General features: G+C 53.1%; 1 protein-coding gene and 2 pseudogenes across 1 annotated transcript, besides 5 other annotated features; all 3 read right to left on the reverse strand.

Moving 5' to 3' along the window:
* Positions 1-2,505: part of a sequence feature (areas not merged during assembly with more than two copies in the genome that could not be assigned to a particular haplotype) that runs on past the window's edge.
* Positions 2,506-3,443: a sequence feature (areas merged during assembly that could not be assigned to a particular haplotype. This can correspond to areas where the two haplotypes were merged or to regions with more than two copies in the genome that were merged during assembly.).
* Positions 2,891-4,165, reverse strand: Tc00.1047053511255.230 (annotated as a pseudogene).
* Positions 3,444-12,025: a sequence feature (areas not merged during assembly with more than two copies in the genome that could not be assigned to a particular haplotype).
* Positions 6,683-6,703: a sequence feature (AT_rich).
* Tc00.1047053511255.270 lies at positions 7,593-10,196 on the reverse strand (annotated as a pseudogene).
* On the reverse strand, positions 11,484-12,746 carry Tc00.1047053511255.280 (mucin-associated surface protein (MASP), putative; the record flags this gene model as incomplete). Its single annotated transcript, XM_816587.1, has 1 exon — positions 11,484-12,746. One exon carries the CDS (start codon positions 12,744-12,746, stop codon positions 11,484-11,486), a length of 1,263 nt encoding a protein of 420 aa, XP_821680.1.
* Positions 12,026-12,926: part of a sequence feature (areas merged during assembly that could not be assigned to a particular haplotype. This can correspond to areas where the two haplotypes were merged or to regions with more than two copies in the genome that were merged during assembly.) that runs on past the window's edge.

A 12,926-nucleotide genomic window follows, 5' to 3' on the forward strand; every position in this document is an offset into this window, starting at 1 on the left:
TGAATGTTTCTTGTGTTGGTGCAGCCAATAATTCGGTTTGTGTTGTTCCTGCATTTCGCCGGTAAAGTGCTGCAATAGATGTTTGTTTTTCCTTTCGTTGCTGTGGCACCCGATTCCTCAGCGTTTATTGCGGTGGAAATGAAAATATGTGAGTGGACTCCCACACACCAGAGCGCACCTTCGCTCCTATTTATTGGTGCATGGAAGGGCATGTGTGTTTGGTGGTGCCTCGTCCATATATTTTGTGGGTGTACATTCCCCTGCAGGCTGAGGGCGGGATGACGCTCCGTCGCGGTGCACTTCCCTCGCATGCCGCCCACTGTGATTCATCATGCATCACCCTCTCACATATTCCGTGGTGCCACACCGCTGATATTATTGCAGCCGCTGTGATTCCGCGTACTTCACGCATTTCATTGTGCCACAATACATCCGCTCGTGTGGCCGCCGCATCCAAGCAGCGGTGCCCAACACCGTGAGCGGCAGTCCACATCCCTGCATGTCCCAACGCAGTGGTGTTGGACTGTCAGCCAGGCGTCAGACAACAAGAGAGTCTTGTGCTGGCAGTACAACACACGGAGCTGCAGCAAATGACTCGGGCGGCGACGCATCTATTCGTCGCAATGCAGTGAAAAGGGGTCGGGCAATATAATGCCAGCTGCACTCACGACACCACATCCACAGCCAAAGCATGCGACGTGATGTGTGCTTCACTGGTGCTGTGAAATGCCTGCAGACGACGTCACTAGTGGAGGCATGCCACCCATGATCAGCGGACAGACAATAATCGGCATGGGAGGCCACAAGAGGCAGCAACGACGCCAGCAGCAGGGGCAGCTCTCTCTCTCTCTCTCTGTTGCCTCCGAGAAGTAAATATTCCACCAGCCACAGCTGACTGTACCATCGTGACACTCCATGCACGTCGCGGCTGCGTCAACACATCCTGTTCCCTGCTGCGCCTCAAAAGATGCCTCACTCCGTCCACTGAGTGCATCGATGTGGGCCGTGCCTCCGCTGTGCGTGAGGACCACAACGATGTGGAGGTCACCGAGTCGCAGCATGTTTGTTGTGACGTTGTTGCATGGCACCTGCATACACACACGCAGCGCCTGCATCCCTCCCTTTTGTGTCCGCCCTCTGCCGGGGTGGCCACACACACGGGCAGCAGCAAAATCACTTCACCCTCGACGATCCAAAATCAACACCGACATCCCTCGCGACGCAAAGATCTCAGTTGCCAGCACGGGCTTCCTGTCGCTCTGCCATCGACGCTGAATCACGGCACAGTGCACGCACTTATTTTCCTCGTGTGCAGCCAGCCGTTTGCTTCACACATTCTTCGATGGGCTGACGTCCAAAAAAGCACGCCACAAAAGGCCACTGTGATCGCACACGCTCTTGCGATGGGCGTCCATGTGTGCATGGATCCGCTGCTCACACGTGCTGGCAAGCAGCCTGCAGCCGGTGCCCTCGTGCCAGTTCATCGGCTCCAGCACGGAAAAGAGAAAACGGCCCATTCCTCGTGTACTTATTCCCACCAGCAGCACCAACACGCTGGGCGCCAGCCGTCATTCCTCAGCGCATCCAGGAATGCCGAAAAGTGACGTGGAGCTGTCAGCCAGCAATGCCACAATCCCGCACACATGTCGGCTCCACCAGAGAAGACACACAAACCACAAACAACACCCTCCACATGTCATCCGAACATCATTCCGACACACCGCGACACGCCAAACAGAAGTATTCGTCACTCCATGCACCTCCCCACACAATCACATAGTCCATGCGCCACGCACGGCAGCAGCCCACACGCGGTCAAACAAATGTTCCTCGGATCAGTGCTATGCACGTGCTGCGGTGGGAAGTAAACAAAAGAGACGAGCGGCCAAACCCCAAAAGAGTGCCACGACTGGCCGCAAGTCAACGGTACGCAGCCACACAAATGAATTCAGTCCTCATGCCCTCAACTTCCCACCTTCCCCCACAAAAGCTGCAAAAGATTGAGAACAAACGCACTGCCCAATAAACTCTTTGTGCAACACCAAAAGAAGCCGCAGTGCCTTATGCTGCCCTCACAGTCCGTTGATGACGCCTGGATGCGGATGGGCACCCATCGGTACTTCCAAACGACGCCGCACACCCGCGACGCATCCTGCGCTCTGAGACACGCGTCCCTCACTGTCACCAGAGACGCCCACGCACCGTCGGTACGCAACAAATCGTCAGGGAACGAAGGATGCGTCAGGCTGACATCAAGACACCCGCCGACAAATCACATTGCAGACATCATCACAAGCAGAACCAAAAGCGCAGCAGGCCGCAGAGTGCCATGGGACAAATGACGCATGGCGTATGTCAAAGGAAAAAACTTGGTGGCGTCACAAGGATGCGAGAGGCTGACACTCTCTGAACAATAAGAAAGAAGCAATACAAAAATAGAAAAAGACAACGTAACAGTCAGCAGTCAAAGCATGCCAATAAAGTACAAACAAGTGTAATGGGTGCGCTCAACCACAACACAAGTAAAACAAAAACAAAATAAAAAGCCGAAGCGTGGGACGACCAGCGCACACACTCTCATTGCTCCCGTAAAGCAAAACACACACACACAGGGAGAGAGAGAGGTCGTCCACTCAATGCAATAAAAACAAAACAGAAACAGTTACGGTGCTCCGCCCATGCAGCCAGGCAGGACGGCAGCGGTGCGTGTCGTGCAAAAGAGAGCACCAACGGGCCTGCATGGGTGTGCATGCATATATACAATGGGCACATTATGTGTGTGCCTCGTGGGGTGAGGTGAGGGCGAGAATCCATGCAAGGGGACACACAGACAGAGTGAGTGAAAGACGAGTGTGTGTGCGGGCGGTGCACGGCTCTCTCTCCCTCACTCTCACGCGGCCACCACCGCAGCAGCAGCCGCACACGCAACAACAAGAAGAAGCAAAAGAGGGGAGGTGGTGTGGGAGACCGCGGTGCTGCCATCACCGGGCGTCGTATCAGTTGTATTGGCGGTGATTGTTTCTGGCGTTTTTGACGCTGTCTCACTGAGTATTAGAACAACGTTGGTATTGCCAGTTTCAAGGCTGTCGTGTTGTCCTTCATTTCTTTGAGCATCATCCTCATCTGCCTTATTCCGGACATGATCACCGCTGCCACTTGCAGAGGTAGATGATGATGATGTTTCTGCTGGAGTGCCGGTTGTTGCATTCCTTGCCGAATCCTCTGTGTCTGTGTCATGACTGTGCTGCTCTTGTGTAGCATCCTCTGAAGGTGGTGCCGATGCTTCTGAGCCCTTTTTGGATCGTGACGGTGTGTTTTCGTTCATTACTTCGGTTATTTTCTGTGAGCTTTCTTTTTCTGCTGTTGGGCCTCCTTCACCTGCTGTTGATGATGTTGCAGGTCCACCCGATGGCGGTAGTGGTGCGGGTAATGATGGTGGTGGTTTTCCTCCTCCATTATTTTGACCCTCGTGTTTCTCGGGTAGTAATGTGTTTTTTTCTTGTTTTTTTTCCTTCTCTTTTTCTCCATCCTCTTCCTCTATCGCGTCATCACTTCCATTTATAGCCTGACGACTGGCATCTCCTTTTGTCTCTGTGTCATTGGGCAATGGAGTAAAGTCATCCGTACCCGTCGAAGAGGGTTTTTCACCAGAACGAGTGGAAGAGCTGCCAGATGGAGAGGGCAATTGATCGTTGGTTCGGTCTTGGGACTCCTTTGGCTCTTTGCTGCCGGGATCCACGTCTTTGTTTTCATTTCCTTCTCGACCAGCCGCAGGTAACTGTCCGTTTTCATCACCCGTCCCTGACACTCCAGGCCCAGGCAGCGATGTTGTTGCTGCACCTGCGGCACCTTTCCCTTCTTTTGGACCAGGCGCTGCATTGTCCTCAGTAACGGCCAGCAGACTATCAGGCGATGCTCTTCCCACACTTTCTAATTCTTCTTCTCCTCATTCCTCAGCCGCAACCGCCTTTATTAATCCCATTCGGGTAGAAATCAACCCGAAATCCGCCTTCAGGCGCAGTCCATCATTTCCTCCATTATGCGTGTGCGTCAATACGTTCCCATCATCCTCAACGCAGCGGTTGTCCCTTGCATCTCCGCCGGCACCGCACCACAGCACGCAGAGGGCACACACCAGCAGCACACGGCCAGTCATCATCGCCATCACTCCTGTCAATTGCGTGCAGCCTTCAGCACAAACTAACAACACGTCAACGCAGAGTGAAAAAGCAACAGACACGGCCGCTACACTGCAAAGTGACAAATGGCAGCTTGCGCACACCATGAGGCAGAGGGAGTCAGTGCGATTGAGGAACTCGCTTACCGCTCTCCAAACCAAAAAATAAATAAAAAACGGAAAAATCACAACAGCGAAAGAAAAAAAGCAAAAGGGTTAAGAGTCCGGCAATAAAGCAAATAAAAAGTGAATCAAGCAGAACCTCTTTTTAATGTGCCATGCAGCACAGTAAAACGACCACTTGTTTCTGTATGTATATAATGCCTGCAGTAAAAAATAAAAATAAAAAAGATCTTACTGTTCCACCAGCCCACACACAACACTCTTCACACTTCATTGCGGCATCCGGCCTGTTCCTCCAATCCTCCTTTCGTGCAGTCCGTGGGACGCACAGCAATGAGGCCGGCACCGCGTGTGGGCAACAAAAAACAAAAAAAAGAGGGGGAAACACGTCACTCATGAGAGTGTGCAGAAACCGACCATTGAATAAAGGAACGGCAAGGATACTTATTATTCCAGGAAAACAACAAAGCCAACAGTAAAATGTAAATAATAAAAAACACGCATTCAACGCGGCAAATGTTCTCCGTGAGGAGTCGCAATTCCACACAATCCCAGAAGAAGCAGCAACGCCCAATACACGCACACACACACAGTGCCTTCAACAGTTAACTCAAGCAGTGTCAATTTCGCGTCGTAGAGCAGGGCAAAGCAGTCGCCGGGACTCACACCGCTCCCGGAATACTGCGCGGTGAATTCTCGCAATTGTGGGTTTTCGTGTCCAGAGGCATTGCGTTGGGTCAATCCGCCCGCATCACCCTCAGCAACAAATCCACTGACCGCAACGCCATTTTCTAAAACGAGAGATTTGTGTCCAGTGGCGTTGCGCTCACTCGCCTCGTACGTGTTATCCGCAGCAACGTGTTCCCTGCCGCCACAAGTGACAGACATGATCCCGGATGCATTCGACGCCACTAATATTCTCGGACCGTTGGCAAAGGAAGGCCTCTTCTTGGATGCATTCGGGACCATCACTTCGATCGGATTGCTGGCAAACTCAGGCCTCGTCTCGGACGTGCTGGTCGCCGTGTTGGATGCGGGACTCCGATCGACGGTGTTGGGTCCGTCAGCCGCCGCAGACTGTCGCCAATCATCGTTCTGACGTGACGGCTCAGCATTCACTGGCGGCGCAGTTGTCCCACCAGATTTCGTGTCATCCTTCCCTTCACGGGGTGGCGGCAACTGACAGATGCCATCCGGTCAGCATCACTGCTCCGTGCAGGCGGATGGATGGTTCCATCGGGGGAAAAATTGACGCCGCCACAATTCATAAGGGCCGGCGTATTTATGTGCCGTCACATTCATCGTGGAGGCAGCGGTGGCCCCTTCCTCTTCCGCTGCACAGCTGGCAGCACAGTTGCTACATGTGTGCACCGCATGGGCCACATGGCACACAGCACCCAGCTCACCATCCCTGTCATGCATGTGCACATCAAAGCCACTGAAAGTATAATTCTCATGCTGAGCCTCAGTACCGGCAGCAGAACACTACTTCCACGCCCACACACACGCGATAGCTCAGGCTGCCGTCACTCGAAGCACACGACACATCCACCGGCACAACCACCGCATCCGCACCACCAGATACATGTCCAGCTCTCCCAGCAGCCGTCACGCACACGGACGAGCAGCAGCAGCACAACAGCGCAAGGACCAACACGGCGCCGCACCATCGTCACCCGTGGTGGAGTCGCTGGAGCCAGCCAGCTGATCGGTGGTACAGAAGAAAAACAATCCAACAAGAGGGAGAGGGACGGGGCACAGCGGATACAGCTAGAGAAAGAGAGCAGACAACATGAGGAGAGGGCAGCAGGCCCAGCCGCACAGTTCACACACCACGAGACGGCATCCACGCAGGAAAGGCACACAACGCCAGCAGCCACCCACCATGCAGGATGAGAAGATATCCACCACCATCTCCCCAGCTCATTCCCACAGCCAACGGGAAATGGCCAAAACCCCGCGGCCACCACACAACGCACACGGAGCGAGCACCCACCACACCAGCCACACGCGGTGCTCCACACCTGCAGGAAAGGAGACTCGGGCTGCGCACTCCCTCTCCCTTCTCCTCATGGCCACGGAAGAAGACAACAGCCGCCACACGCAACTGCCAGCATGCGCTGCAAAAGAAGCATTCAAATCCACCGCAATGTGCATCTCGTGTGTGTGCCTGCAGAAACACGAAGCAAAGAAGTAGAAAAGAGGAAGCAGAGTATGTGGAGGGACGCACAAAAATGTACAGCGGAGGTGCGTGGCGGAAGCAATAAGAAGAAGACCGCTCAAACTCATGACTGCACTGCAGCCCAAGCAGCGGCAATTCACACAAGATTTATTTAAAACAAAAAAAAGCTTTCCCCTCAACTTACACAAACCCCATCACACAAAATAATTATAAATAAAAAAGAAATCGTCCATTACTGCTCCACACAAATTTAAAAAGCAGCCGGCTGCCGTGTGGCCACACCAAACCGTCTGCATATTTTGCCCGCAAAAGAAAATTAAAAGATATTCAAATGTCTTTCAGCCGTCCGACCCTCCGTGTGTCCGCACATCGTTTATATTTCATGGGGTCATCTGCGTGTTGCTGCTCCCCTCAGCCCTCTCATCGGCGTGAGTGCGGCCCGCAGAGCACAGTCACTCGTGTGTGTGGGGACTGAGAGAAGCACGCAGACATGACGGCAGTCGCGTCACTCCATCGGGAGAGTGAGCGCAGCAAAAAAAAAGAAAAGAAAAACACGGCGGCAGGGTGTGGCCCTGTGTGTGTGGCGCTGCGGGTGTCTGCCAGCCCTGGCCGCAAAGAAAACAAAACAAGAGGGAAAGAAATGTGTGCTCCGCCCCACAGGCCCTCGTCGCACGCCCACACGTCACGGCTCCCTCAGCGCGCCGTTCGTCGCGGCCCCTCCTCATGCGTGCAGCAGGCGAGGCGCACAGGGCCGTCGTCATGAGCGTGTCGGTGGGTGTGCGAGTGGAGCAGTTGTGCGGGAGACGCACGGCACCCCTCACAGGAAGAGTGCAGCAACAAACAATTAAAAGAGGGAAGAGTAGAAAAGAAAAAACGTCCATCGTGATTGCCCCCGAAAGCAAAAAAGATGAATGGGGGATGAGAAAAAAAAATGAAAATCACAAACAAATAAAAATGAAAAAAGAATTTTAAAACAAGAAAGTAGCAAACATTAATATAAATTTGAGATACGCAAAGAAAAAGATTTATGGAAGAAATTTGTTCCCATGGAAATAGTATTTCTGTCGTGGGGAGGACGCAGGTATTCCACGCGGCAGTCAGTCACTCCTCACAGAGCCGCAAACCCCCACAGTCCCAACGGAAGAAGCAACGGCAGCAGTCCTCTCCCACGCATGGTGCCGGCATCGCTGTTATTCCCCCGCGACAAATTTCCGATGCTGCTGTTGAGTGCCGTGGCATTTAATTCCCCGGCCTGTGGATGGATTTCATCCTCCTCTCCCTGCGCATCCGTTATTCCCGCCGTCTCCCTATCCTCACCAGAGCTAGCGCTCACTTCAGGAGTTTGGGGAGATTCATTTCCCCGCATCGTATCTCCACCTCCTGTCACCACCGTTGGGTCAACATCAGACGAGGGAGTCGTAGCAGTGGAAGCTGCACTGGGTACACCGCCAGCACCAATATTCGTCGTCAACGGTTCGTGTTCCGACGGCTGTGGTTTCGCAGGAGGCTGCAACACGGTTTCCGGCGCATTTTCGGTCACCGGAGACGTAATGGGGGCTTTATTCGGGTTGAGGGCGCCAACCTCCTCTTCAGTCAGCGGGCGGTTGTACAGCAGAACGTTCGTTACGGTCACAGACACGCCTTCTTGGTCCTCTGCGTTGTCTCCATCCCCTCCAATGTAGAAGTGTGAGATCTCCTCATCATTCGTGTTTTCACATTCAAATTCTGCACTCCCCACGAGCTTACCATCGACGTACGCGGAGCTCTGGTTGCCGTTCCGTAGCAAAATTACCACGTGTTCTGAATTCTCTGTCCCCAAATGGCTGCTGTGCTCCTTGTTCTCTCCGCCATCGCACAGTAATATCCACTTCTTTTCCTTGTTGTTGTACGACAGTCCCACGAGTACACTCTTCTCATTGTCATCCATCTTCGCACCCAACAATGGAATGGGGGTAACTCCCTCTCCGGCACAGCGTGGACGGACACCGTCGCCAAAAGAGTGAAGTTGTAGTTCGCAAAGTGGTACAGCTGATTCTCCCCTTGCCTGCCAACGGGCCACTCCGCCCACGCACCACGTCCTTTAAATGTTACACCATTTTCCGTTTTCTCCACCCCATTCGTTCCTTTCTTTACTGTGGCGTTCACCCCGAGGTACTCGTCCTTCCATGTGCCATCAGAGAAGTTGCCGGACAAAAAGCCAACCAGCCCTTCCGTGATCTTAATGTTTTTGCAGTCATTCTCAGTTAAGACACTCACCGCAGCACGTGACGTGAGGCACAGTTTGGAGACACGTTCGTCCACTTCCTTCCAGGTCGCCAGCACATCCTTCACCCGCTTCAGCTGCGCAGTCAGAAGCACAGAGACCATACCGGGTGATGATTCCCCACCGCCCTTCTTCTTCTCGTACAGTGCAATCAACTCCTCCTCATTATTATCTCCACTTTTGTACAACAGGGAGCTGGCGGTAATCTCTTCTTCGTCTTCCTCGGATACCGGCCCAATATAGGCAATGTGCGTGTTGTCCGTCAGCAAAAGATGGAGTACGCCTTTTTCTCCATTGCCTTCCTCCTTGGAATACACCGGCAGAGTAACGAGCATCACGTTTCTCTTATCTTCAACACCGTCGCCAAGAGTCGCTGTGCTGAACCCGCTTCTAGCGCCCTTCTCATGTCGCTTTTGTTTGCTGCCCCACACGCGCGAGAGTGTCCCGAGTGCCTCCGTCCACGATTCCCCCTTGTCACCGGACTCGTACACCCTGCGGCGGCCATCATCACACGCAGTCATCATCATGAGTTTATCGTCCTTCCACTCCACAACGGAGGGATCACTGCAGCCATCGGCAGACATCCCCTTCGACAGCGTCCAATTCTTAGTTTCCGAGGAGTACAAGATCAACGAAACAGTCTTTCCATCCTTTCCAGTGCCCTCCTTCATCGTCTTCGTGGCTTCCACGGGGAACACAATTGTACCGTCATTCATCTTAACGCCCGATCCACCGCCGCCAATTAGTCCCGTCAGGGATTCGGGTTGCGTGCCAAAAATTCCTCGCGGGAGACTTTCAGTACTTTTCCAGTAAATCTTTTTTTTATGTTCTTCTTCACTGACGTCTCCTCTCGCCAGCAAAAGGCCCCAGTCACCTGCACCACTCTCCTGACCATCTTTACGGCTGTATTTTCCAACAAGCATGTAAATATTACTTCCCTGCACAACTGTTGTTGGTCGGCTCACATCTACTTTCTTTCCCTCTGAGGAAGTAACTTCCTCCAGAACCTGTGTTTTCACCTTGGCTTCCTTCAGCACTTCCTCCTTTTCTTTACCCGTTTCCATCGTTAGTAGTTGGGATGCAATGCCGGTAAAGACGGTGTCTCCACCCTTCTTGCACTGCGCCTCAGCAACGGCAAATACGTCACTCCCCACCTTCAATAGGCCGGGAACACCCAACGAGTCCACAGTTACACCTTCACCCTCACTCTTTATGTCCTTCCATTTATAATTTGGATCACCCACATTCTCAGCAGCGTGTACAGCCCCACCACTGCTGCAGCACATCAACACGACGAGGAGGAGCAGCACCGCGGAAGTAAACACACGCCGGGACATGTTGAGCCTCGGCGGCTCACTCTCTCTTCCTTCCCTCCTCCTTCCGCTGGATCCGGTCACGCGGCGACGGTTGTGTGTGTGGGGTGCCTTCACTGCAGCAACACGTGAGAGCATATAAATATGTGTCTGTGGGCGGTGTGTGTGCTGTTGGTCCTTTCAGTGCCTTCGAATTTCACAGCAGCGTTTAGCGCTTGGTAGTAACTTCTTTCCTTTGTGTGTGAGTGGTTTAGAAAAAAGAGGAAAAAGTAGTGAAAAAAACATGACGACAGTAGGGGTGAAACAGTGAGCACCGCCACCTACAGTGAGTGGCACCATCATCCCCGTCGCAGTCACTCCCAACAATAACAACTCACGCACACAGACACACGGAGCGAAAAGGGAGAACAGTGCACCGGGAACACACAGCGACTGCCACCTCAAGCAGTAGGAGTCACGGCGGGTGCGTTGTTATTCACGCGTCAGCACACACCGAGCGACTCCCACACCCAGAAAAGCAACCGGCAGAATGCAAAAGAACACGACCGTCCTTCGCAAAGCCCACGCGCTGTTGCCAGTCATTTTACTGTTCACCCTTCCAGCGCACCCTCCAACGCACATCACCCCGCACAGGCGAAGAATCCCTGACCAAAGTATACTCAGCATGGGAGAGACACATTGCCACGTGCAGCAGCTGGACGAGAAGCAATGCGCACTTGTCCCAGGCACCCTAAGCCACACCACCCAATAGACTGCACGCCAGCAACATTTCAAAAAATAAATTGCAGGATCTCTTCCTCCCTCCTCGCAAGGGACGTCGCAGCCGGAATCTTCTGCGTGCGTCCCTCCTCAGCAATCACGCCGCTCTACAGCGTAAGCGACACGGCATGTGTGTGCATGTGCTTGTGTGTTTGGCAGCGCCTATACTTGCAGAGCAGCTGTGCGCCACAAGAGAGTCTGAAGAAAGCAACGGCAGAGAGAGGCAGATAGCACACACGCAAATTACTCATATCATCACACACACACACAGCCCGCGGAATGGGTGCACTCAACCACAAAATCAAAAAGGAAAACAAAAAGAAGAAACGTGGGACGACCAGCGCACACACACTCTCATTGCTCCCGTAAAGCAAAACGCACACACAGAGGGAGAGAGAGAGAGGTCGCCCACTCAATGCAATAAAAACAAAACAGAAACAGTTACGGTGCTCCGTCCATGCAGCCAGGCAGGACGGCAGCGGTGCGTGTCGTGCAAAAGAGAACACCAACGGGCCTGCATGGGTGTGCATGCATATATACAATGGGCATATTATTGTGTGTGCTTCGTGGGGTGAGGTGAGGGCGAGAGTCCATGCAAGGGGACACACACACAGAGAGAAGGAAGAGTGTGTGTGCGGGCGGTGCACGGCTCTCTCTCACTCACTCTCACACGATCGCCACCGCAGCCGCACACGCAACAAGAAGGAGAAGCAAAAGAGGGGAGGTGGTGTGGGAGACCGCGGTGCTGCTGCCGTCGCTGTCGCCAGGTGTCGTCGTATGATTTGTTTGGGCGGCGGTAATTGTTATTGCTGTTTGTGGTGCTGCCTCACTCAATGTGGTGCTGCTGTCACTGTCGTCGACCTTTCCATTACCGCTAGTTTGGCGTTTTTCTGTCTGTGAAGTATCTGAAGGTTGAGGATCCTCAGTTTCCTTCGCCACTGTGGATTTTTCCTCGTTTGATGTAGGAGTTCCGGTTGAAGGTGACACAGCTGCCAGTTGTTGGCTGCCATTTGATGTACTCTGCGGTGTAACTGGTGTGTGTGCAGGATCCTCGTTGTTTCCTTCCTTCGCATTGTTTCCTTTTGGCACATCAGGTGATTTTGTGGATGCATGCGTGTTGTGTCTGTCATTCTTATCCTCTGAAGGTTCTGTTTCTTTTTGGGTTTTGGGCTCCGGCTCTGTTGCTTTAGATACGTCAGGTACGGCCTTCTCACCGCCCTGCAGTGTTTGATTTGTGTCCCCTGGTAATGCTCTTGCTTCGGTGGGGTCCAAATTCAATTTTCCTTTGGTTGATTCGTCTAAACGGGGTTGACGATCCGCACGCGACTGGGCGTCGTTCTCAACGCTTTCACCCCCTGCTGGGGCAGAATTTTTTGGTGGCTCCACTAAGGTGGGGGCTACCGCTGCCACCTTTTCTTCAAGCAATGAAGACTGTTGAGGCTTTGGTCCTACTTCTGGCAAAACTCCTTGGGAATTACCCTGCGAAGTGGATGAAAGGCCACCTGTAGAACCCGCGCCGCCACCACCGTGAGTTACAGGCGTATCAACAGAAGGTGATTTCAAATTGGGCCCACCACCGGAATCACCAGCAACTCCAGGAACAACAGTACCGTGACCTCCACCAGAAACAGAACCCGGACCTGTAGTCCCAACTGAACCCAAAGTGTTCTCTTCCTCTGACTCACGTGCTTCTTGCTCATCCTCGGCTTGTATGGCGGGGATGGGCAAAATGGACCGCAAAGGCAGCGTGAGCGCAGTTTTCTCACGGCCGCTCTTCACATACGATGTCTTGGCTCCAAAACCTCCAGACGCCACGCAGCCACCCACTGCGTTGTTGTCACGATCCCTCGCATAAACACCGCCGGCAACGCACCACAGCACGCAGAGGGCACACACCAGCAGCACACGGCCAGTCATCATCATCGCCATCACTCCTGTCACTTGCGTGTAGCCTTCAGCAAAAACTAACGACACGTCAACGCAGAGTGAAAGAAAAAAAGGGAGAGACACGGCACAGTAAAAAACACCGCCGGCAGCGCGCGTTTCATGAGAAATATTGAACCAATGAAAGTGCAAAAGACGCACAACACCCTGCAAAAATTTAATGAC

This window comes from Trypanosoma cruzi, genomic scaffold (genome assembly GCF_000209065.1).
Source record: "Trypanosoma cruzi strain CL Brener 1047053517083 genomic scaffold, whole genome shotgun sequence".
NCBI classification, from domain to species: domain Eukaryota; phylum Euglenozoa; class Kinetoplastea; order Trypanosomatida; family Trypanosomatidae; genus Trypanosoma; species Trypanosoma cruzi.